Genomic DNA, 24,692 nt, shown 5'->3' with positions numbered 1-24,692 from the left:
AGCGAGATAACTGTTAGAGGAAATGATTGAAGTGTACCAGGGTACACACAAGGAAACAGCCAAACAAAACCTTATGGACAAGGCTTTTATCTTGCCATCTTACTGGATTAACAGGTTTAGATAGATGAGGTCTATTTCTCAAAACTCAATCAGACAGACAGTGGCCTTCTTTTTTTCATGGTTAATGGTAAATACTTTCAAAAGATTCCTCCTTTTTTTCCTAAGGACATCTGCTAATACTCTTGGGCCACTCATAATCCCCTTTCACATTATTAATCTGATCCATGTCCCCAGAGTTGTCATGTTCAGCACAGCAAAATCAGCATTAAGCAGATCAGAACACAGACAGCAGTGGCTCACGCGCATATGGTGGAAAAGAGCAGGCAAAGACGGGCGCATTTGTCGAAGACATCAAAAATCCTCCCGCAACGAGAGCCGCTCAGTCTTTTCTTTATCAAGTCCTCTCTAGTCATAATCTCCCACTTCATTTTTAATCATCTGATTACATTTTTCATTATAAACATCCAGGAATCCTGCTGAAGACAACAGGGCAGCTGTTGCATCTAAAAGAGACTTATTCAGCCCAGCAGGCTGCCTCTTGTTATTCAAGAACAATTTCTCAAACTGTAAAGTCTCTTTGAAGCTGTCCGTTTTTTTGGGACTTGCGTTGGTTAAGAATTCATTGACGCTATTGTACATGCACGTCATTTTTTGATTAAGGTCGATATTCTGGATAAGCCTTTGTTCTTATAATTTCACTTTTTTTGTAATCCACTTTTTACAAAATTAGGTCATAAAGTTTGTTTTAGTGGTTGTAAAATGAATTGTTTGGTAACCCAAACCTGCCTTTTAATAATTCTGATTCTTGATACAGTTGCAAGCTTTGCTGTAGCTAAAACAATAGAGTTTGGTACTAGCAACACCAAGGTGATGGGTTCGATTCCCAGGGAACTCATGAACTGATAATGTTGCTTTAGATAAGTGTCTGCCAAATGCATAAACAATGTAAAAAAAAAATAGATCGTATTCGTATTTATATAAAACAATAACTTAATCTAAGGTTGTGGCAAGCTGGTTACTGAATTTACATGTCACTTACACAATTAGAATATGACCGGAATGTTTCTGTGCATGTAAAGGCGTCAGTGAAACTTGACAGTTTAGCAATGACAGACAGGAGACTGTGCGCACCCTAGCTGAAAGGTGAGGCTCAGATGAACTTGTTTTTGGAATTGATAAGTCATTAAAATGTTACATGACACAGTGCTGGAATATTATCCTGTGGTTGCCAGCCTTTGCTCCACTCCATACCGGCCCTGCCTCTCCTTTCATGGCCATCCTGCAATGCAATGGGAATCCTAAAATAAATGTCCGCACGACCGTGTGGCCACTCCGCTAAGTACAGAAGCCCAACTGATACAATTTCCTGCTGTTTTCCACAGTTCCGCTCAGTGTGGCCGGATCTAGATCAGTATCTCTTTTTATTTGTTTGTCGACATCCCAAATACCTGTCATCACCGTTTGTTGGACATCGGCTCATATATCATATAAATCCAGTTCTCTTCTTTTGAAACAGGATTGGAAATGTAACACTATATAGCCAAGGTTTAAGTATTTATCTTTGTGTATTTATATATCTTTATTTATTTTTTATTTGCCTGTAAGATAAGCTTCATTGATGGGCAATGAGGCTTTGTGGATGTTTCTGCCCTATTTTTTTTCTCCTGTTGCTCATTTATGTAGAAAATATGGATTTACGTTGGAAGAGGCTCATTGATTTCAGCTAGTCTTGTTTCAGTTCCTGTAATATTAGCTCAAGCCCAATTACTGCAGATTTGGTTGCCCTGATCTCTCAAGAGTGAGGTTTTTCCCCCACATCGCTTAGTTTTTTCCTCCCAGACTGCTCCGTGGTGTAGGAGATTTTAATTTCGAGGAGGGGTATTTTAGCATATTTCCTCATTATTATTGTCTAACCCTGCACAAAACTGTGCTTTAATACTTTAATTAAAAATGGAATCATATCTCAGATGGGAATTCAAAGAGAAACATTTTTTGGTTGCCTTGTTTGTTTGTTTGTTGTCCTTTCCCCGTGCACGTTCCAAAACCATCTGCATGGAACATGATTTTTCAGAAGCAGAGAATATCGCAACTGTGATCTCGCATGTCAAGTGATCCATCTTAATTAGAAATGGTGAAATAAAATGTAATAAACAGTCTAGCTCAGGAACCTTTTTAAGTAGCAGATTCAAACATCAGGTGAGCCTGGAAAATACTATAATGTCATATCTGACTCATAATGCTATGCTTTAGCGTTAAGAGAGTCTATAGTGCAAACTCCAAATGAAATACACCCTTCAAAGTATTCAAGTTCTCTACCCTGCAATGTGAGTAGGGAACAATGAATACACCTTCTACCTGCTGCTACGACCGCTGGTGTTTTGCACCGTTCACCCACCTGGCTGCAATTTGCTGCAATGCTCTGCAGCTGTTGCATGAGTAATAAAATAACTCATTGCTGGTTTCCTTCAGAACCTACACACCACCTCCCCCGCCTTACTACCTCTGTGTATCTGTTGTTTACAGAGATTCACCAGTAAGCAGGATGTGATAAGGCATTATAACATGCATAAGAAGCGGGACAACTCCCTGCAGCATGGGTTCATGCGCTTCAGCCCTTTGGATGACTGCAGTGTATACTACCACGGCTGCCATCTCAACGGCAAGAGTACCCACTACCACTGCATGCAGGTAAACCACAGCAAAAACCCCTAGTTTGCAAAAAAAAAAAAAAAAGCACATTCACCTTTATACAGACACATGCAAATACAACTTCCCCTGCTTGTACAGGATTTGAGATAAAATATTCAATTAAATTTTCATGAATATTATGAAATAGAAGCTGTGGAAGAAAACCTAAAATATACTTTCCATGCACAATATTAGTGGCAGGCGAAAGGCACAGACTTTTGTATAATGCAATAATCTGAATTTAAAGACACTGAAGTTCTTTAACTTTTTCCTTGATCATTAAGAGCATTTTTTTTTTAAATTTCATAAGACAGTTGTCAGAATAAATTAAATAAAAATTAAAAGGGTGAAAAGGGTGTACACCACCTCTCCCATCGCTCCCTTTCTTTCTCACTCCTTAATTGGCATGGATAAAATTCTACGAGTTGTTTATATGAAGTCAAAATTTTTAATCTTTTAGTACCAAGTGGCGAGTTAAAGATTATTTCCCACCAGATCTGTTTTCTTTACAGAATTCTTTACATCTGCTTATTTTCAAGGTGTCACTTTCGAGTTGAGTGCTTTTTCACCCGCAGGCAACAGTGGCCCGGGACTTAAGATATATTCTCTCTTTTTTTAAAGCCTCCCTAACGGCGTAATTGTTATTAGACATTTCAGCTCTTGTTTTAACAGCGGTGAGAACAGGCAGATGTTGGCAACCATTCTCCTGATTTACGGAGAAAAAACAGAGTGGCATTTTTTTCATTGTTTGACTGAATATGGCCAAGTTGCCCTGTTTGCATGGGTGAAAAGTGCCAGAGATGATATACAATTGCTGGTTTTAATTCAAACATTAGTTCATGTTCGTCTGCTGCCCAGAGAGCTCCTGAGTGCTGCTGTTGAGTAACAGAGCCTTTCAAACCGAACTAAGTGACAGTCTCCCCGAACAACCCCCTGACACTTTTCCTAAAGCAGAGACCTCTAATATAGACTTAAAACCTTAAATGGAAGAAGGTTTCAACCACAAGCCACCTCACCATGCTGCCTCTACATGCCACATATTGCAAATCACAAAAAAAAAAAAAATAGTCCTGTCTTTTATCTCTTTGAAGCTGTTTTCATGAAACGCACACCTGTTTTTTCGGTAGAGGGTTTGCTTTTCATATTTTATGCGTGTTGTCTCAAGAGTACATTTTTAACAAAGCTCAGATCTTGAGAAAATGTTTCCTGTTAATTTTTTTAGGTCACCTGCTTCTTTGCTCCCCACATTGAGTTCATCACCAAACTGAGCTATTTTTGTGTCACATCTCGAGTTGTTGTTTTCATGTCCCTGCAGACTACAAGAGCTCTAGCACCAAGCCACTGTTTCATACCGAGCATATTTCATCCAGTGCAACAAACTGAAACTCACACATGGTGTTTATTTCCAAACCGTGCACACGCTTTGTGTCATGAAAGCACTTTTTTTATTTCCTGTCTGTCAGGTGGGCTGCAACAAGGTGTACACAAGCACTTCTGATGTCATGACTCATGAGAACTTCCATAAGAAAAATGCACAGCTGATCAACGATGGCTTCCAGAGGTTCCGGGCCACTGAGGATTGTGGGACGGTTGGGTGCCAATTCTACGGGCAGAAGACCACCCACTTCCACTGCAGGTGGGATGGCTGCTCAAATTGAATTTTAATGTGTGTTAATTGGCATTTAAGAGTTTAATCCTTCGCCTTTCCACCTCTCAGACGCCCAGGCTGTACCTTCACTTTCAAGAACAAGTGTGACATTGAGAAGCACAAGAGCTATCACATCAAAGATGACGCATACGCCAAGGACGGCTTTAAGAAGTTTTACAAATATGAGGAGTGCAAGTACGAAGGCTGCGTCTACAGCAAGGCCACCAACCATTTCCACTGCATACGCCAAGGCTGCGGCTTCACCTTTACCTCCACCAGCCAGATGACCTCACATAAGCGCAAGCACGACCGCCGCCACATTCGCTCCTCGGGCGTGCTGGGCCTCAGTTCCTCCTTCCTGTTGCCCAAAGATGAGCTGGAAGAGTCCAGCAATGATGACCTCATGGACTACTCGGCCATTAGCAGCAAGAACTCCAGCTTAAGTGCTTCTCCAACAACCCAGCAGTCCTCCACCGTACCGCATATGCTGCCCACTCCCACCACCACCATGTCCTCCAGCCACAGCGTCAAGCCCACCACCGCTCTGCCTCCAGCCAGCCGTATTTCCACCCTGCTGTCCCAGGCTCTACCCAGCAACGTACCCATGGCCCTAGCACTTTCCAACAGCGCACTGGCAAGTGCTTCCAACCCCTTCTTCCCCCTCATTCCCAGAATGCCCATGTCGCTTACGCCCTCTACCGCCGGTCTGATTTCTGCCGTCACCTCCGGATGTCACTCCATGCCCAGCGATTCTCTAACCCAGACCTCCACCCCAACTGGGGACCCAGCCGCTGCGACCGTAGCATCCACACCAACTTCTTTTGCTGCATCATCCATTATGGAGAAGTTGTCAGCCAGCAAGGGTCTGATATCGCCCATGATGGCCCGACTGGCAGCCGCTGCCCTGAAGCCCTCCAGTAACCTGGATGCAGGTTTGTTTATGTCATACTGTATTATTCATTTGTAGAATGAAAATTGTTTAGATCAGCGATTCTCAACTGGTGGGTTGCACACAGTAATTTAAAAATGTATTAATTGAATTATAAATGTAAATATTAGTCATTAGTAATAAATATTATAATAATTTGATTTGATAATGATTAAAATATTAATATTAGTTTAAATTCTGGTCAAAATCGATAAACCGATAATTATTTTCATATGGCTGATAACTGGCTGATTTTATGATTATAGCTGATATTATGACTAATAATTGGCAGATATAAATATTTTATTTTTAAATAAATGACTAAAAGCTAAAATCAATCATATTAAATGCTTCATAGATTGTAGGCAGTAATTTTAATATTCATATGATACAATTCCAGTGTAATCATTAATGTTAATATTAAAATAATTAAATGTAATAATAATTAACATATTATTATTAATTACATTTCTGGTCAGTACTGGAGATCAGTACTGGAGATTTAATACTGGAATACTATCAGCCATAATATGAAAATAAATATTGGCATATCGGTATATGCCAATATTTATTTTCATATTATGGCTGATAGTATTCCAGTATTAAATCTCCAGTATTAAAATTATGCGGTTAAATTAAAATGAAAGCACTAAAAACTAAAATCATTTTAAATTCTACTAAGTGAATTTAGGCTTTACAACATTGTCAAGTACATTGTGACAAAATGGATATTCAGTTTGAAACTAATACTGATAAATAAATAAAAAAATCCCTGATATCGGCAGATAACCAATATGGTAATAAATATAATGTCCATCTCTAATATTAATCAGTTTCAACATTTTATTTAGGGGCATTTTTTTTTACTTCTAGTCATGTAAAAATCTTCAGAAGTCTTTAAGCAAAACCATTTAAGAGCCACTGGTCTAGATATTCCCAATGTTAATATCTATAACAGGAGTGAAAAAAGATACGTTGTCAAAGGATCAGTTTTCTTCACTGCATTTAATCACGAGAACATCAGTTCTCTGGGTCACTCTGCCCATGTGTTTCTCTTTCTCCATGCTTACTCGTCAGTGAAAGGGCACTTTCAGGTCATCTGCTCATACTATCCACAGACGCTGCTCAAATCTCTGATTTCAGGATTAGGGCAAAATATTAAAGGGCTGGTTTGCTGCTCTAGTCTTGTTATTGCAACGATCATTGTCATGATACCCACAATCCATTAGCAGATAAGTGCTGAACTAGTGAGTGGGCTCTGTAAAGCTGCCTCTAATAGCATTCTCAGGAGGATCCCAGGGCCTGTGTTCTACATGCTTCCTCATCACCGGCCTCTTATCTGAGCGTGCACTCGTTCCAACCAAATGGAGCCTGAATAATATTAAGTTGAGAAATTGGAGGTACAAAGCAGCTTTTTATATGCACTCTGATATAGAGGAAGAAATATCAGAAACTGTTGAAGCAGAAATGACTCAGCGCTCCAGAGAGGGGGATGTGTGTATGTGCTGGTGTGTATATAAAAGCACTACTTGTTTCAGTATGAAAACACTTATGTGGAGTCTGTGAAGTCTCTTACTCTTTAGGCATTTTAGGCAAGTGAGTAAAAGGGTTTCCTTACAAAACATTTACTGTGGGGGCGTCATGGTACTGTACTTATACTGTACTATATACCACGGTACTGAAGGATTACCATGAATAATGTTTACCGTACATGGTACTGCAGGTACTACATATATAAAAAAAAAAAAAAAACATGGTATGTTATTTCTCCCTATTTGTGGAAGATCCTTAAACAATTTTTTTGGCTGCTATAAGGCCATCACAGCCTTTGCAGGAACAGATCTTCTCATAAAAGTCCTACAACCCTACAAGAAGGCAAATAAAGCGAGCATGTTCTCTCATGTGTGAGCACCTTGCATTTAGTTTTGGTAACTTCGAGAAAAGTAGAGAAAGAAAATCCCCTACTAGACAGAATTGAGAGTGCAGATCATAATGTGGCATTGCTAATTTTACACGTTTGCTCAGAAAAGACGTGTGAACAGGACATTTGGGTAAAATTTGAAGAGGATGTGGTCAGAGCTCAGCGTTAGAAAAGAGAGAACGATGTTTACTGCGGCTATTTTCAAACAGCTTTGTTGTTTTTTCAAACTCTTTTTTTTAGTCAAGGGCCAGTTTGCAAAGAAAACACATCTCAGTCTGACTGTGTAAAAAGAGTAGCTTGCTAATTTGTTCAGGTGGCGTTATTTCCTAGTTGAATACTCACTTTTTTTTTTAATCCACGCTCAACCCCAGTGTTTCGGAGGATCTTGAAATCTGAGGGGTTCGCTAATTAGACACCCAATACAAATGATCATTCATGAGTTCAGTAACTTCATTGAGGTAATTACAACATTATTCTTGGATAATTTCCAGAAAAATACAGCGTCGTGAGCAAGTGCGTTTTTTCCCTCCTCGCTCTCTTAGATCATCACCGATTTTTGTCATAGAAACTGCAAAGCTGAAGGTTTAATGACTCTCTCCTCACATGGTCGTTATTTAAACGTCCCTTGTTAACGTCAGGCAGTTTATACCCAGAAAAATAAAATGAGAGAGTAGAAAGTGAGAGCTTTGTTGAAGGCCGATGTAAGACAGAGTCATTTACAGACAAGCGGGGAGGTTAATATCAGTACAACGTACTTCTCACACATAAAGACCACAGATTTGTATGGATCGGAGGTGGACGAACTAGACTAGTTTTAGGCGAAAAGACAGGCGGTAATTAGTCAACTGAGCGTCACACACAGCAGAAGACTGAAAATAGGGCTGGAATGAGCTACCAACTTTATTATGATGTGATGTGCCTAAAGCCGACACATCACAATGAGTCATTAGTTCACCTCCACATAGAGTCAAATCACACATGTCAGGAAGGTTAGAGTGACACTATCTGATAAACTCATGTTGTGACCCAAAGGAGTGGCTCTCTTCTCTTTTCACATGGTTAAATGCCATGCCCTCTGAACTGAAGGCCAAGGGCAGGGTGGATGCTAGCTGTCACTTTTCCTCAGCAGGCCCGGTTTCTTAAACAACACCCTGACCTCGCAATCACTGCTGATGCACTCAGCGCTCCATCTTTGGGCCTTGAACTCCTAGCCGATTTTTAATAAAATACCACTTAGTGGCAACCAAAAGCCCGGCTTTCTCTGTATAGCCTGAGGGCAAATTAATATTTCAATCATTTGGGGATTGGAGGAAAAGCCAGGTCGCATTCCTGTCAGCGTACCTCCCGCCTCCTTCCTCCTCTCCACGTCGTCTGCGTACCTGTTTTGAAAATCCAATTGAGAGGTCACGCTATTTGAACCGATCTGATTGGCTGTCACCTCTAATCTGACGGACAAGCAGATGTTCCTTTCGGGCATGCTCAGTGGCGTCCGTCTGCGGGCCGACAAGGACACGCGGCGACGGCAGGGATGGGCGGGCAGTCTGAATCTGCCACTTTCCCTCAGCATTAGCATGCCTCTTAATGACCAGTTAAGAGGCAGGGCCACAAATGAGTTGTGACAAGCGCTGCTGAAAACGGAGTCTTTTTCCCTCATTCCTGCTGCCTCTCAATCAACATTTAAACGCCTTGACGGCCTGACATAATTCCACAATAATTATCACTCCTGGTCTTCTCCTTGGCCGGGACAGAAGTCAGATTGGATCTCATCACGGCGGAATAATGCTGACCAACAATAACTTTGTTTTTCTCCTTCTCTCTCCTCAGGGATGGGGCAGCCGGCTCAGGCAGGCCGGTTTAATCCGGTCGAGGTGAAGCAGGAGCCGGTGGACGGCGCCTCTCAGGAGTCTGTGCAGGAGCAAAGCCTGGACCTAAGCAAGAAAGACCACAGGTATCCCATCATACTCCCCCTCTCAACTCACGCCCTGGCCCGCCCCGCCCGCCCCGCCCCACTGTGATTTATCTCTGGAATAATACCGTATTGTGTTAATTAGTGTGAGTGCTCTTGTTAAAACCCCCTTCACAAGGTGGGTCTGTGGAGTGATCAAGGAGGACGAGATTTACATGCTCCCTCCGTCTCCCAGCGCCAAGGCCTCCTTTGAGGAAATCCATCATACGAATGCAAAAATTCTCCCATAATGCCCTCTTTTCATAATGCACATCAAGTTTGAGGCATGACATGTTTGCACATTCATTTAGATGAAAGTGTGTTTGCATAAACCCTAATTTCCAGGCTCCTTCGCTTTTTTCTTCATTGTATATTCACAATCTTGGATAAATTATAATATTTACTGTTCTCATGCAAATCCTGCCTAAACACTGTTCATTTTGCGTGTTCTAGCGCTGAATCAAATGGACACCCTGCGCTGGGAAATACATCTCTTTTATCCTCACTTATGAATAAGGTAAGATTCATCCATCAAACGCTTTTCATCCCAAGACAAATTAGCAGGATGCAGAGGGGGCTGTTTGTTTTTTAATGTTTCACCGCTAATAGGATGAGTTTGTATCATTTAAATTTTCCAGCCATTTTTCATACAGTGTAATTTCAGCCCGCCGCTCGCAAATTAATATAATGAAGCAGGAGCCGGTTGCCACGGCAGATATATAGAGATGTTTGTTTTTTGATGAGCTGTTTTGAACTCTCCGTGCTTTTTTTTTCTCAGGCTTTCTTCTTTTTCTCCTCCATCTGCTCTATCTTTATTTATGGACTTTGTAAATTATTTGATTAAAAAGTCAGCGCTGAGAAAAAAAGAGCAACTGTCACCCTCATTTTTTAAAAAGACGAAATGGTGCCGAACAGATATTTAAATGTTGTGTGTTTTTGTGGGGATTAAAATGGACATTGTTTTAATCATATATCTTCTATGACTAATATAAATGGTGTGCATGTACCATTACCTTGATGATTTAAATAGAAAACTCGCTCTAGTTCTCCTGACGGCTTAGCTCAGCTCTCTCTCTCTCTCTCTTCCTGTCTCTCTCTGCTTCATATACGGTACTGAACGGAAACGCATTTAAAGCCTCAAACATATAGCATACAAAAATCCTTGTGTGTTTGGTCTGTCCTCGAGAAGAACTAGTTTTTTTGCAAACTGTGTGATGAAGCATGTGTTTGTGTGTGTAGATGAATCCTGGTTTCTTCAGTGCTTTGGATCTGAAGTCAGAGCTGGAGGGAGCTCAGGCGGTAGACGGCTCAGACGCAGCTCAGTATTTCAGTAGGGTAATGAAGAGGTCAGACCCAGAGAAACACAATGAGCAGTGGAGGACCTACCTGCGCAGGTGCCTGAAATCATCTTGTGTCCCTATAGAGTCATTTCCAGCTTTAGTTTTACTTTTTAAAGTCTCATCTACACTTTTTTTTAAATGCATGGAACGGAGACTTCTTTAATTTACTTTCACATTAGTTATGTGAGTCTTTTTTTATATATATTTTTCATTTGTATTTTCTTTTATTTATTCAGTTGAACATTCATTTATTTATTTATTTTTATTTATTTAATTATTTAATTATTATTATTTATTTTGTATCAATTCTTACAATTTCACCTGTATGCTAACTCCATTACACCCCAAGTTTCTAACTGGTTAGTTGACATTAAATTGCTGATGGTGTATAAAGCGTGTATATATTTAATGAATGTTAAATAAATGTTATATACAATATCAGCAATTTAATACACACACACATATATATATATATCCCCCTATACATCCGATTTGTATGAACTTTTTATGAATATTTTTGACTACATAGAATATTTCAATATAAATCAGTTTAGAATAATAAATAAAAATTTCAAGCGAAAACGTGAAAAGAAATGGTGAATAGTTGCACATCTAAAATATATACTTTCCCTTATACATACCTATAAATTGTAACCTTAAATCATGGACATGTTATTTATGTCATCAACTATCACCAGTTTACCCAGATAGATCTTCCATTACAGAAAACACAGCCATGTCTTGGTTGCACATCCTCTGTGTTTTTTTGAAGATGGTGTCTGGTTTTTGTCACCATCCATCTTTATGATGTACCCTTTTGCTTGTCAGTGCCATCCACAGTTCCCAGGTTGTTATGTGGAAAGAGAAGATTTATCCAGAGCATGTGATGTTATGTACATTATTTAGTTACAAAGCCCTAGCAAAATGTCCCAGCCAGAGACCTGCTGCTTTTGGCTGAGGCATAGTTCACGTAAAAAAAATAAAACAAAAAAAACACCTTATTCAAAGTCAGATCCTGATGAGCTAAACTGAGAATACGAGAGTAACTGACCTGGATTTACAAGCAGTTCGACCCTTTACGTCCTTTTAAAGTTTCTCTTTCTTACATGTTTGTACAGGTATGACACTGACAATTTCTGTGAAGCCCAGTGTGATTTCTTGCACAAGATACATTTTCATTGCCTGGTGGAAGATTGTGGGGCGCTCTTCAGCACGGTGGACGGAGCCATCAAACACGCCAAGTGAGGAACTCTCTAGTTCTGGAGCATTACAATCAAACATAATGAATATAAATCAAAGTTTTTAAATGTTAAGGTTCACACCAACACACAAGCGCACATACGCACACATACACAAAATTTACATGATTATGATCTAGTAATGTTAATTTGCTACTGTGTTTGGCAGCTCTATTAAAGCGCATCTAATGGGTGAATCACCTCTCTGTCATTAGCTTCCACTTCAGAGCCAACCTGAAGGTTAAATCAGAGCCCCCTTTCAACGAGAGCAAGGAATCCAATGATAGCGCCCCTAATCAAAAGGCTACCCCCATTTCCATGGCCAAGACGCCTCCCATGGAGGTGCCCAGCCTGGCTGTGTCAGGGGGCTACAGCTCTTCCCCTTCTTTCCAAGCCTGGAAGCAGCTGGCCGGATCGATCCCCCAACTTCCCGCCTCCATGCCCAGTATGCCAGCCACTTCCCCTCTGGCCACCACATCGCTGGAAAACGCCAAGCCTCAGGTCAAGCCTGGCTTCCTGCAGTTTCAGGAGAAGTGAGTAGACGTTGTCATTCTTGTAAATTCATGATACCATGGTGGTATGATTTGAATGGTCTGTGCTGCCTGTATTTCCATGTCTTCTGTGCAGTTTTAAATATATGACAGACGTTTCGTCATGCTTATCTCCCACAGTGATCCTTGTCTGGCCACAGACTGCAAATACTCGAATAAGTTCCACTTCCACTGTCTGTTTGGAAATTGCAAATATGTTTGTAAGACATCCGGGAAGGCTGAATCACATTGCCTGGACCACATTAACCCCATCAACAACCTGGTGAATGTGCGAGACCAGTTCGCCTACTATTCTCTGCAGTGTCTTTGTCCTAAGCAGGTGAGCTTGATTTTTAGAGGTAATATTGTATCAAACATTCATTATTGTGTCTTTAGTAGTGGCACATGCTGTACACTTCCATTCAAAGGTTTGAGGTTGGTAAGAGTTTTTAAGCATATCTACCAAGGGCGCATTTCTTTGATCAAAAAATACAGTAAAAACAGTACTACTGTAAAATATTTTTACAATTTAAAATAACCGTTTTCTATTTTTATATGTTAGAAAATGTCATTTAATCCTGAAAAAGCTGAATTTTCAGCATCATTACTTCAGTTTTTATCGTCACATGATCTTTCAGAAATCATTCTAATATGCTAATTTGGTGCTCAAGAAAGATTTATTATTGTCGTCAATGTTGAAAACATTGTGCTGCTTAATATTGTGGAAACTGTGATACAATTTCAGGATTCTTTGATAAACAGAAAGAACAGAATTTATTTAAAATATAAATATTTTGTCTACCCATTTCTTTTTACCCAAAATGTAAAATTTTCTTATTTAAAGAAGATTAAAAATTAAAATGATAAAATCATCTAAATTATTTCAAATGGTAAAACTAGAAATGCCTTGCATTTATTTTGAAGGATGGACACATAATCACATAGCTACCACACAGAACTATGAATCATAGTGATATGCTGAAACCGCTGTAAAAAAAATAAAATAATATAAATAATAATAATAATTAAAAAAAAAAAAAACACGCATAGCAACACCCTGGCAACACAACCCCAATAACCTTTGCACAGACACGCACCCTCTTTTCAGAAAGCATATAAATTACATTTAAAACACTGAAGACAAAAGCCTAGGTACATATTTATTTTAGTTTTGCTTTTCATCAAAGATTCCATCATTAATAGAAAAAAGCCCTCCCCTTCCTGCAACTTGCATTTGGAGCAAAACCTGTTTAAATGAATTCATTTATGCGTCCCATCCCCACTTCTCAGAGCTCCCCCCTCTTCTCCAGAGTAGAGTGGGTTCTGTTTATGTGCTCCTGGGGGAACTGCCTCTCTGGAAACAGATGGTGGTGCAGAAACAGGTTACATTGCGGAGGACACACACATGCACGCACACGCAGACTAATGAATTGATAAAAGAGCTGTTTTAGAAATAGATGAATCGCCAAATGAACTAATTGGTGTGTTGTTATTGGGGTCAGTGGCTACAACGTTAACCTAAACTTCAGATTTCTGCTGGTCAGTGTGGCTGGTCCTGTCACATGCTCTGCGAAAGAAAGAGGAAAAGGATTTAATGAGCACACCTAACCTACTTCTTCCCTTTGGTACCCTGAGTAATGAGTAACTAACTGACAAATGATCAGACCTCATTTTTGTTTAAAAGATGGTTGGTTTATTAATGATTGTAAATGAATGTAATATGTAATAATTGGCTTGTGAATTAACTGTAGAAACATGAACCATGGAGACTTGTGCAAAATGTTCTCGGCCTTAGTTTAGTTTATTTGCTGTTCTCTCCAGCACTGTGAGTTTCGCATGAGGGGCCATTATCATTGTCTGAGACCCGGCTGTTTCTTCGTCACCAACATCACCACCAAACTTCCCTGGCACGTCAAGAAGCACGAGAAAGCTGAAAGACGTGCCGCTAACGGCTTCAAATACTTCACCAAGAGAGAAGAATGTGGCAGACTAGGTAAGAACCAGCTTTTCATGTATTAAAAGAAGCGCCTAGATCACAGAGAGATGGTTCGCTTGAAAATGACAATGCTGTCATGTTCCTTTAATCCTTCTCAACCCTCTGGAAATCTAATTTGCTTGATTCTGTGTGGTTTGCTAAGTAATTTAGTGAATTCAGCATCATGAAATCACACAAACCTTATACGTTCCAGCCTCCCACACTCGTCATTGTTTCAGTCATCATTCGCAGTAGTTACTCGTGTTTCCAAACACTCCGTTCATTCGAGCTCCCACGTTATTCTCCAGCAGCGACTGCAAGCTCAACGTTTGTATTGCAGCTGGAAGAATCAGAGATGTGTGAAATCAGAGATGATGTAACTGTAATTTCATATTGATGCTATCACCTGCTATGAAAACACTTTTTCCACTGGCTCTGGCTACAGGAAAAGTGTCGTTCCTATAGTTGAGTCACTAATTGCCATGCTGTTCGCAGCACAACATACAGAGCATGAAACGGCAGTGCTTCACACTTATTCACTGAATTTTGAGTATGTTGAGCTGTTATCTCATTAGTATCTGTGCATTGATATTTTGTCAATTGAACGGTTTACATTGACAACAGAGTCAGTGTGCCGGCAGCCGTTTACATTTTGCAGAACAAACACGTTTGGTGGAATTAAAGATGGTCTTGTCTCATTGTAAAACTGGGGACGTTTTATTTATATTACGGAAAACAGGCCGAGAAAAATGGTGTCTGCCTTTTTGTCATACATTAATACTTCAGTATTTATAGTAGGCAATCAAACAGAGGTTGTTTTCTTGGGTATATTTAACCTGCCAGGAATGAGCAATTACATATGTTTGTTAATTACTGTGCCTGTCGAGCTCAGTCTGTTTGTGTTGCTCTTTTTCAAGCCTCGATCATCATCACAAGCAGGCAGATTAAAAGTTTGCATTTTATTTTCTTTCTACTCCCCTCCCCTTAAAGGGAGAGTTCACCCAAAAATTGTGCACCCCCTTTTGAGCCAAACCCATCTGCTATGGAACGTGAAGAAATGGAGATTGTGTATGGGGATGGTGCTGTTGAGCCATAAAAGACCAAATAACATAATAAAAAGAGGTCAGTATATGTTTTATGGTCTGGAGGACCAACTGAAGCCGTATAAATGCTTCAGCTGTATGAAAAATATGACCGAATGTTCATGTTTTGGGTGAACTGTCCCTTTAAGATAAGACAAAAAGAACATTTATTGAAGAGTGGAAAGTATCACAAATGTCCACAGAGTATAAGGTCTCTCCTGTTGCATTGTTATTGGCATAAACCAGGGACATTTGACAAAAGCAAGCCGTGAAGTCATAAAGAATTGATGGTTCAGCTGGACTGGGAAAGTGGTATCCATGGCAGCAACATTAAACAGAACACCGGCGATGAGGTTACCAGGATCTGGTGGCACAAGAGCCCTGATATTTCAGCATGTGCTCATATTTACTCAACTCTGCCTTTTTAAAGTATATCACCCTTGTGTACAAAAGCAATCTGACAGCAGGTGGCTTGTTGTGCGGCGTCACGGGTACCATGGTAACGGACAAGCCCGCACCTGCCCTGAATGCTACTCTTTCAATTATTTCAGTGCACATTATTCACAATAAAATTATTACGAGCACCCTACAATATTTGATTAGTGCGCAGAGGCAGTCTTTAATTTTGAAAACATATAGCAATTAAAATCTGTAGGGCCCTTTGTGTAGAAAAAATAAATAATACAAAAAAGCAAAGGGACAGGCGTGAGGGGGAGGAAATACACCAGCAACAGATAGGTCGTGAAAAATGAATTTAATATGGAAATAATTGTGTGTTTACTTTGGTTTGCAGGGTTGTGCATTATTGCTTCTCCAAATGCAGAATGTATTTATGTAAATTCCAAATTGAATAAAAGATGTCATTGTAATAAAAGAGCACCACAGGTCTAATCTTCAAAAGGTTCGACTTTCCCAGTGTGACACTGGACTCATCTGCTCTGTCTCTCCGCATTATGCAGGCGCGGGACGGAAGCACAATGTCCTCATTACCTCGTTGAGGATCCATGATGTATGTTGTCCCTGAAACCCAGGCGCGATGAAGACGGTCTTTGCTCAAGTTAATTTTGTCGCTCGTCTCTTGCAGGGTGCAAATACAACCAAGTTAACAGCCACTTCCATTGTATCCGTGAGGGCTGTCAGTTCTCCTTCCTGCTCAAGCACCAGATGACCTCCCATGCCCGCAAACACATGAGGAGGATGCTGGGTAAAAACTTCGACAGAGTTCCTTCCCAGGTACCAAGAAATTTATGGTGTCTTTTGAAGATCACTGCCATAAGTGATCATAAATTATATCTATTTTCAAGACTGCCACTTGAATGCAAATGATTTTATTCATCGGGCATTTATTGGATTGTTTGGTATGCTGTACTTTAGATGGTATCTCATGGCAACCGACCCGAAGAGATGCAGCACATGGCCAGTCTAGCTTCGTCCGGTGTGGTAGGCAGCCACCCTAATCTGACCCCCAACTTCTCCAGCATGATGGAGGAAAATGATGACTACATGGACTATACCTGTGGAGGAAGCCCACTGGGTCTCTCCTCAGAGTCCTCCAACCAAGACCGCAGTTGCACCAGCACCCCCGTGGGCAATGATAGTTCGCCAGCAGGTGAGTCGACCTCAGTAATGACTATGGTTATCAATATAAGAGATTAACTGAATGAAAATACAGACTCAGTGTGGCCAATGGAGCAAATATTTAAAGTTTTGTTCAGTCATACAAAATGTCCTTGTATTCCTTATTTTGAACCTCCCTAAGAAGAGAAATGTAAAAACCTGCACCCACTCTCATTGTATTCCTTGTAGCTGACTCATAAAGCTACCAACTGTTTCCACTGTAATGATATTTATGAAATTATAAAGCACTAAATTGGTTATATAGTCCTCCACACACCGTTCAGATGAATGCCATCCCTGTGAGGCATCTGACTTTTCTCATCTCTACTGTCATTGAAATTAGCCACACACAGAGATAGCACAAGTTATCAACCATTTTCCTCTAGGCTTAAAGGTGCTTAAAGTGATTTTTTGTTTTTGGAATATGACATAAAATGTGTAGGTGTTACTATAATGGGTGTCCTGGGAACTCTGTGATAGCCCTAGACTCTATAAACAGCCCAAAATAATCTGGGTGCAGTCTGTTTTTTTTAGCCAATCAGTTAACTTGAAGGCCTGTCGGTCATTGTCTGTGGGATTTTGAGAGAGCTCGTTTGATTGAAGGGATGGGCGACAGGTCTAATTCACTGGTGTACGTTAGAGAACTGGCTAACAATGATACAGCAACTTTAAATCTGAGCCTTTGCTCTTTGAATCTGAGCTTTCCTTCATTGAATTGATTTTTATAGTTTCACTGTTTGATTTCAAATGTTATCTTCCATTCTCATCACTGTTGCTTTTGGCTGTTGTCTGACTTTTGTTACCATTTGGCTTTCATTATTTCATTACTTGATCTCTTTCCCTTTTTACCTCCCCACCCTTGTGTCTTGTACCTTCCTGTCTCTGTTACCATCCTTCTTTGGCACCATGTCTCTGTAGGACCAGGCTGTCAGGTCCCTGCCACCACTACCTCTGCTGACTCTCCTCCTTCTCAATCTGCACCTCCTCCTCCACCTCCTCATCAGCCTGCGCTCCAGAGTCAGCTTCCATCTCTCTCCTCGGCTCTTCTCCGGCCGCCACTCCCCTCGCTTCCATATCTCCTCTCCCCATCCTGTCTGTCATACTCTCTGCTCAGCGCCTCTCTCGGAGCCACTAGGAGTGTTGTCATGCCAACCAACACACCAGCTTTCAGCCCCATCATTCCTACTTCGTCTTCGGTTAAAAATGACGTCCCTATAGTGCAGGACGCTGCAGGTACCTATCCCGTCTCCACCCAAACACTGCAGCTCTATAGTCACAGTAGATTGGACTAGGGCATATTAGCTGGTTACAACTCTTTAGCATTTTACACATGCAGCGCAGTTCATACAAGCCACCGAGGTGGTGTTTTTAGTCTTGTGTAGTACATTGCACACCTGCCATTAGGTCCACTGTCTGAAATGCTGTCCATTAGTAGCCTGCTGTAAAGGGCTGGTTTAATCATGCCAGGCTTTAATAGAGTCATGTGATTCCTGCTGGCCAGGACAGGGAGCACATCATTAGCACTGACCTCAGGCTTATGGGAGGGAATCCTGCTCCCATAAAGCCAGATGTACGGAAGCACCTTTGAACTCTCCCAATACCTAGATGTGACAGTCACGTTAAAATGTCACCAGTACATTATACAAATGGGACTGTCTCTGTTTGATTATGGCATGGAATCACATTATATAGTACATTGCCATATGAGGAACCTTTGTGGGTAGCTTTGATAGGGTGCATGTGGCTACTCCTGCTTGCAGAATTGCTTTGCATGCTTGTCGTACTGAGTTAAGTCTAACCCGTATATGCCTTTTTTGCAAACAGGTAACACCATCTCTATTCCGACGGCAACTGGCGCCAAGAAACGCTTCTGGATCATCGAGGACATGTCACCTTTCGGCAAGCGCCGCAAGACTGCTTCGTCTCGCAAGATGCTGGATGAAGGCATGATGCTGGAAGGGTTCCGCCGCTACGACCTCTATGAGGACTGCAAGGATACGGCCTGTCAATTCTCCCTGAAGGTAACCCACTATCACTGCACGCGGGAGAACTGCGGCTACAAGTTCTGTGGCCGCACCCACATGTACAAGCACGCCCAGCACCACGACCGCGTGGACAACCTGGTCCTGGATGATTTCAAGCGCTTCAAGTCTTCGTTGTGCTGCAACTTCCCCGACTGCCAGTTCTCCGGCAACAGCACCCACTTCCACTGCCTGCGCTGTGGCTTCCGCTGCACAGACAGCACCAAGGTGACGGCGCACCGCAAGCACCACGGCAAGCAAGATGTGATCAGCGCTGCCGGATTCTGCCAGTTCAGCTCCAGCGTGGACTGCGAGGTGGCTGACTGCAAGTACAAGCTCAAGTGTTCGCATTTCCACTGCACTTACCCAGAGTGCAAGCACACGGTGGTGGGCATGTCACAGATGGATTCCCACAAGCGCAAGCATGAGAAGCAAGAAAGGGGAGAGCTGCCTTCTGTCTCCCCCAACCAGGATGGCAACCACCACCACCATGCAGGCCTAGCCGTGCCCCCGATGCCCATGAATATGCCCCCGAACTCGCCCGGCACACCGGGGCTGACACACAACAACATGGCCATGTACCTCCCTTCGGCAGGGTCCGCCGGTGAGTACGAGCATCCGGGCTCAGCAGTCAACCTCGACAGCTCTCTCAACCTGGGGACAGACACCAACAGCTCCTTGTTCTTCCTGAAAAACGCTGCTGGGTTGGGCCTCAGTGACTCCATGGACCTGAGCAGAAAGATGCACCGGGAGCCACTGTCCCTGGCCACCAGTTCTGGCCCTGCTGCTTCAATGGGCCTGAGCAACCCTCAGGACGACACTACCGGCACATCCGGCGACCCCGAAGATGACCTGTCGGCTGAGGAAGACCCGATAGCCGAGGAGGATGATGATGACGATGATGATGAAGAGGAGGAAGCGGAGGAGGACATGAATACAGACTCGTATGAAGATTCCATGCCAGAGCCAGAAGTAGACAAAGACAATGGAGAGAGTTTTGATGCTTCCATGAACCACGCTGAGACTTCCCAACTGGATAAAGAGGAGCCGGAGGCTGAGCCCTAATCTATGCTGTAGAAGGAGAACTATGAACAAACGCAAGTTTGAGTGGCCTCATTTATCATGCTTAGAGACGCAGCAGATGACAAGAAAACAACCAACTACAAGAAAAGTGAAGGCCCAAAATGATTTATTATCATGTTTACAAGATGACCAACATTATTAATTTAATTATGCATTAAAAAATGAACAGAGAAATAGACAGACGAGGCCCTCTTTTACACATGGGTGGCTATGTAAACCTTTTCCTGCACATCAGTCTTTTGTGTGTGTGCATGTTTGACTTTAATTTATTCGATTTCATTTGTTACTTTCTGTGTGTTGAAACAAAATAAGGAAAAAATCTCTCTATATATGACTATCTATATAAAGTAGATGTGTGGATGTTAATGTACATTTTAATTGCAGTCACTGGATTGCAGGACCCTTGTACCAACCCGAAACAGACGAAAAGCGTACATTGCAGGAAATCTTTTATAAAGAATGTTGCTCAAATAATTGATTCAGAAACACCTTGTCATTATTATTGTTATTGAAGTGCAGGGGCCTGCATCAGTGCTTTGACTTGTATGTTTCTCCGTTGATTTTTTTATTATTATTATTTACAGTTATCACAGTTCTCACTTAAACCTGCTGTCATGGTCAGTGGTGTCATAGGCTCCATTCCATGTGGACATTTGCCTGCATCTTCAGGACAAACAAACAGTGACCAGTGACTGCAAAGCTTCAGGCCATAAAGCATTGATCTCAGTGAACGCTAGCTCTCACTTGATTTCTGTTCCTTCTCCTTTTCTCAATGAGGACCCATTTGGCATCACATATTCATAGTGCACTTTTGTATAGAGGAGGCAGATACTCAAGCCTCTATTTAAGATGTTTTGTTATCTTTTACATTGATTGCATTACTATGGCTTTTTGTTTGTTTGTTTTTGCATTATTTTCTAATTGCACAGGCATGACCAGATGATGTGGGGGTGTCTCACTATAAATGGGTCTGTTTCAATGGCGAGAGTCGTCGCCCCCTGTGTTTCGGAGAGTTTGTAATGTGATGATGGTGCTACTGCCCAGTATGACTGGGAGGAGATTACAGCTGTCTTTGTTTTGATCCACAAATAGATGTCCTCAAGTGTCCATCAAACACAGAGCAGGAGACAAGCGTCTCTGAATGTAGGGAAAAGATGTTTGTAGGTGTTATTTTTCTTTCCTTTTCCCTTCGCAGTTTCTGTAGCATGGAAGGAAAAAAAAAACAATAGTTGCAACAAAGTCTGAAGATGGAGACTGGCTTTTTCAAGCTTCTTTTTTCAGAAGCATCATATATCTATTTCTAAAAGATGAGGAAACGTGGAGAGAGACTTTTTTTCTAGAGGGCTGAATGGAGGACAGACATCACAAAGGCACCACGATAAATGCTAATGCTGGTGATGGAAAGTGTGTGATTTTATGAATTGTACAGACAGAAAACAATGTTTCAAGCTTTTGTTTTCTCTTTACAACAGCTGTGGTTTCACTCCAATAATAAGAAGTTATTTAATATTTATGTGACCTTGCAATGAGAAAATTCTAGGGTGTTTTTGCACTTTTTAGGTTCATTTTTACCTTTTGAAATTATGGCATATATCTTTTAACAGGGAATTTGCTTTACAATGTTGTTTAGTTCACTTTGCTTTGATGCACAAATAGTCTTCAGTGTGACGAAGAACTGTTGTTCTGTGTTTTATTTAAGAAAAAAAAAAAAAAAAAAAGTTTTCTCTTCGCTTCCAAGATTGGATGATTTCAATATGAAACAGGCATGCTAGAACCTGGCTTGTCTAACGAGTAACACTAATGATGGCTGTAAATTAAATGAATTCTATACAGAGGAAATTATTGCAGTGCTTCGCTCCAAATTAAAAAAAAAAAAAAAGAGATAAAAATGGATTTTTGTTTGCTTGGCCTCCATTGAATATAAACAAGGAAAAGTGAGGGGAGGAAATTATGAATTATTTCCTAAACAGGGCTTTGATCATAATATAGGCAACTAAATGTGTAGATGGTTATCTTCGACAATATTGTTTCAGGAGGAAAAAAAAGGTTGTATAGTATTTTCTTCTGTAAAAGCTATATATGAACAAAAATGCTCTTTGATTAAAAGCTTCCTTTAAAAAGAAAATAACAAGGAGAAATAAAGAAAAAGTTAAAAACTGAACTAACACCAGTATAGTTTGCTTGTATGTGTGTGTGTGCGACAGTATGTAAGTGTGTGTGTGAGGTTTTATTGTTATTACCATGGTTTCCCCATAGTGGTAGAGGAATTAGTGGTAATTAAATCTATACGAGTCACATTATTGTAGCACTGAACATTGGAGTGTATTTCTACCTTTTACGCAACAAAGTCATCATTTTCAAAGCTGTATATCACATGCGATCACAATAACGATGATATCTGCATAATTTAATACCATCCACAACTCTTTGTTTGCTATTGTTTTGGTGTTTGTTTTATTTAATTGAACTTATGTATTTTGCATATGGCATGCCCCTCTCACAGGCCGTTTGTTCTCTGGTCTCAAGTGCAAAGGCGCAGGACTCACACTGAAGCAGCTGTTTGCCTGGGAGATACTGTGCACTTGAATACATTTTATGTGTGTAAAATAGCAGGATTTGTAAAGAGTCGAAATAAAGAAATTCTAATTATTATAACAATGCAAATTTTCCACAGTGTTTCTCGATCTCATGGCTTGCACGGTTAGTTGTAGGTGGCACTGAAAAGGTTTAACAAGACTGAGGTTAATAAGCCCCCTCCTGCTGAGACTAACGCCGTTAAAGGGCACAAGGCCCCAGGTCTGTGGTATGACACAGAGAACGCCAGCAGCGCTGCTCTGACTGAGGAAGACAGCATTTTAACATCCTTATTCCTTTTCTCCATAGACCGAGCATTTTGCATAACAAATTCAATACGTGTGTACAAACAATAGATCATAAAATTCTGACTGACATAGTCATGGAGCCATATTTAGGGTACAAATGCTCTCTGGGCATTTCGGGAAAGTTTCTAGCTCTCTAAAAGGGTGATTGTTTTTCATTCTTTTCTCTCATTGTGCAGGCTGCTCGTCGCTTTGACCAGCATATACCGTCCTGTCCCACTCGCTACAGCTGTTCTCTTGCCTCACCCTCCTCTTCCTTCTGATGTGTCTTTAAATAAAAACGTGTAAAGCCACTACCATCTGTCTGCCAGCTGGCATCCTGCATATAATCTTGAAAAAAAAAGAAAAGACAACTATGGAAATTATATTACACAAAAACCAGACGGAAACAACCTCCAAACTAGCGCAGGCTGCTGCTGAAACAACAGATCACCTTATTGTCTTACAAAAAAAAAAAAAAAAAAAAGACAATTCTTGATTTTGTTGTATAAATTATAAATTGCATTCAATTATGTAAATTATGTTGCAAACATGATTTGGACACTTGGGCCACAATTAAAAATGCAAGATGTTTTTTATATAAGAAAGTCAAATGACAAATCAAGAATAAATGTATTTCAAAGTGAGCACAAGCATGCTTTTCATGCAAAACATTAGAGCAAAACTTTTAAATGATAAATGTAATAATCATATATATAAAAATGTGTGTATATAGGCTATGCTGTATTCATGCTAGAGCAGTTTTCAAAGCGTTTATCAATTGTATGTGTGTGTATTTCAAATGATAAATATAGAATTTAGAATTGTTTAGAATTTGATATAATACATTGTAAAATGTGTTAAATTATAACACAACTGTATTAAATAGATAGGTTTGGAAATTGCAAAAGCATTAATTCTGAAAAAAGAAAAAAATCTAGCAGTATTTGTTTGCACTTGATTTACTGTTTGTTCTGTAATGCAATGAAATCCATAAATTTTTATGCTTTTATGTTCAAGAATGTTGTGGGACCACCATATGTGGAATTAAATGAATAGATTTTTTATATACCTGACAGACTGCACTTGAAAGACACACAGCTGCATGAACATGTCTTATCTCTATAGACTTTTTTTTGTCTCTTTCATTCCCATCATAATGAGCCGTGTGTGTGTAGTCATACCGGGGCTGGATCTGACTCGCACTGAGGGTTGATGTTCCAGGAACAGGTTGTGTGAGACGCAGCAGCAACAGCAGCGCATGAGGAAGAATGGAGCCCAGAAACATGCGACAGGTGTTCTGTACATATGTCTCAGCAGCGGTGGTCACACATCATCTACACAACCTATTAGGATGCACAAGAATCAACCATAATATTTCAAGCAATCGAGGAAAGCCGTGTGTATATTTAGTTTCTTATTGCATTGTTTAATTGAATTACACCTACAAACAAATTGTAACAACTGTGTATTTCTGACAATGCAGAAGTGTACGGTTGTTTAGTTACAAATCGCATTTCATATGCTTGTCACAAACATCGAAAGAATCATTCCATTTGCGCATATAATTGCAGCATTGTTCTGTTTTTAGTTTGCGTCTGTAAATCTCATCCATTTCCTCGTAACCTTTGGCAGTCACATTCATTTTGCCATTTCCATTCATGCATGGCTTTATTTAAAGAGACCTCTGGTCAGAGTTTAAAAAAAGGATTCATAAGGAAGCTGCTGTGCCACTGGTAGCAGCTGCTGCTTGTGTGA

At 40.7% G+C, this 24,692-nt stretch overlaps 1 protein-coding gene across 1 annotated transcript in view; it reads left to right on the top strand.

Annotated features, from left to right (window-relative positions):
* Positions 1–21,940, top strand: part of LOC306860032 (zinc finger protein castor homolog 1-like) — an 81,510-nt gene extending 59,570 nt beyond the window's left edge. Inside the window, exons 6-19 of the mRNA XM_079401554.1 lie at positions 2,584–2,748; positions 4,212–4,384; positions 4,466–5,328; positions 9,070–9,193; positions 9,644–9,707; positions 10,430–10,584; positions 11,649–11,771; positions 11,984–12,301; positions 12,440–12,638; positions 14,120–14,291; positions 16,440–16,588; positions 16,730–16,964; positions 17,891–18,205; positions 18,797–21,940. Coding sequence (XP_079257680.1) covers positions 2,584–2,748; positions 4,212–4,384; positions 4,466–5,328; positions 9,070–9,193; positions 9,644–9,707; positions 10,430–10,584; positions 11,649–11,771; positions 11,984–12,301; positions 12,440–12,638; positions 14,120–14,291; positions 16,440–16,588; positions 16,730–16,964; positions 17,891–18,205; positions 18,797–20,058 — 4,317 coding nt within the window. The 3' untranslated portion in view covers positions 20,059–21,940. The remainder of the gene's footprint in view (positions 1–2,583; positions 2,749–4,211; positions 4,385–4,465; positions 5,329–9,069; positions 9,194–9,643; positions 9,708–10,429; positions 10,585–11,648; positions 11,772–11,983; positions 12,302–12,439; positions 12,639–14,119; positions 14,292–16,439; positions 16,589–16,729; positions 16,965–17,890; positions 18,206–18,796) is intronic.
* The last annotated feature ends 2,752 nt before the right edge of the window (positions 21,941–24,692 follow it).

This window comes from Barbus barbus, assembly GCF_936440315.1.
Source record: "Barbus barbus genome assembly, chromosome: 40".
Classification (NCBI taxonomy): Eukaryota; Metazoa; Chordata; class Actinopteri; order Cypriniformes; family Cyprinidae; genus Barbus; species Barbus barbus.
This window is presented reverse-complemented; position numbering and strand designations above follow the sequence as displayed.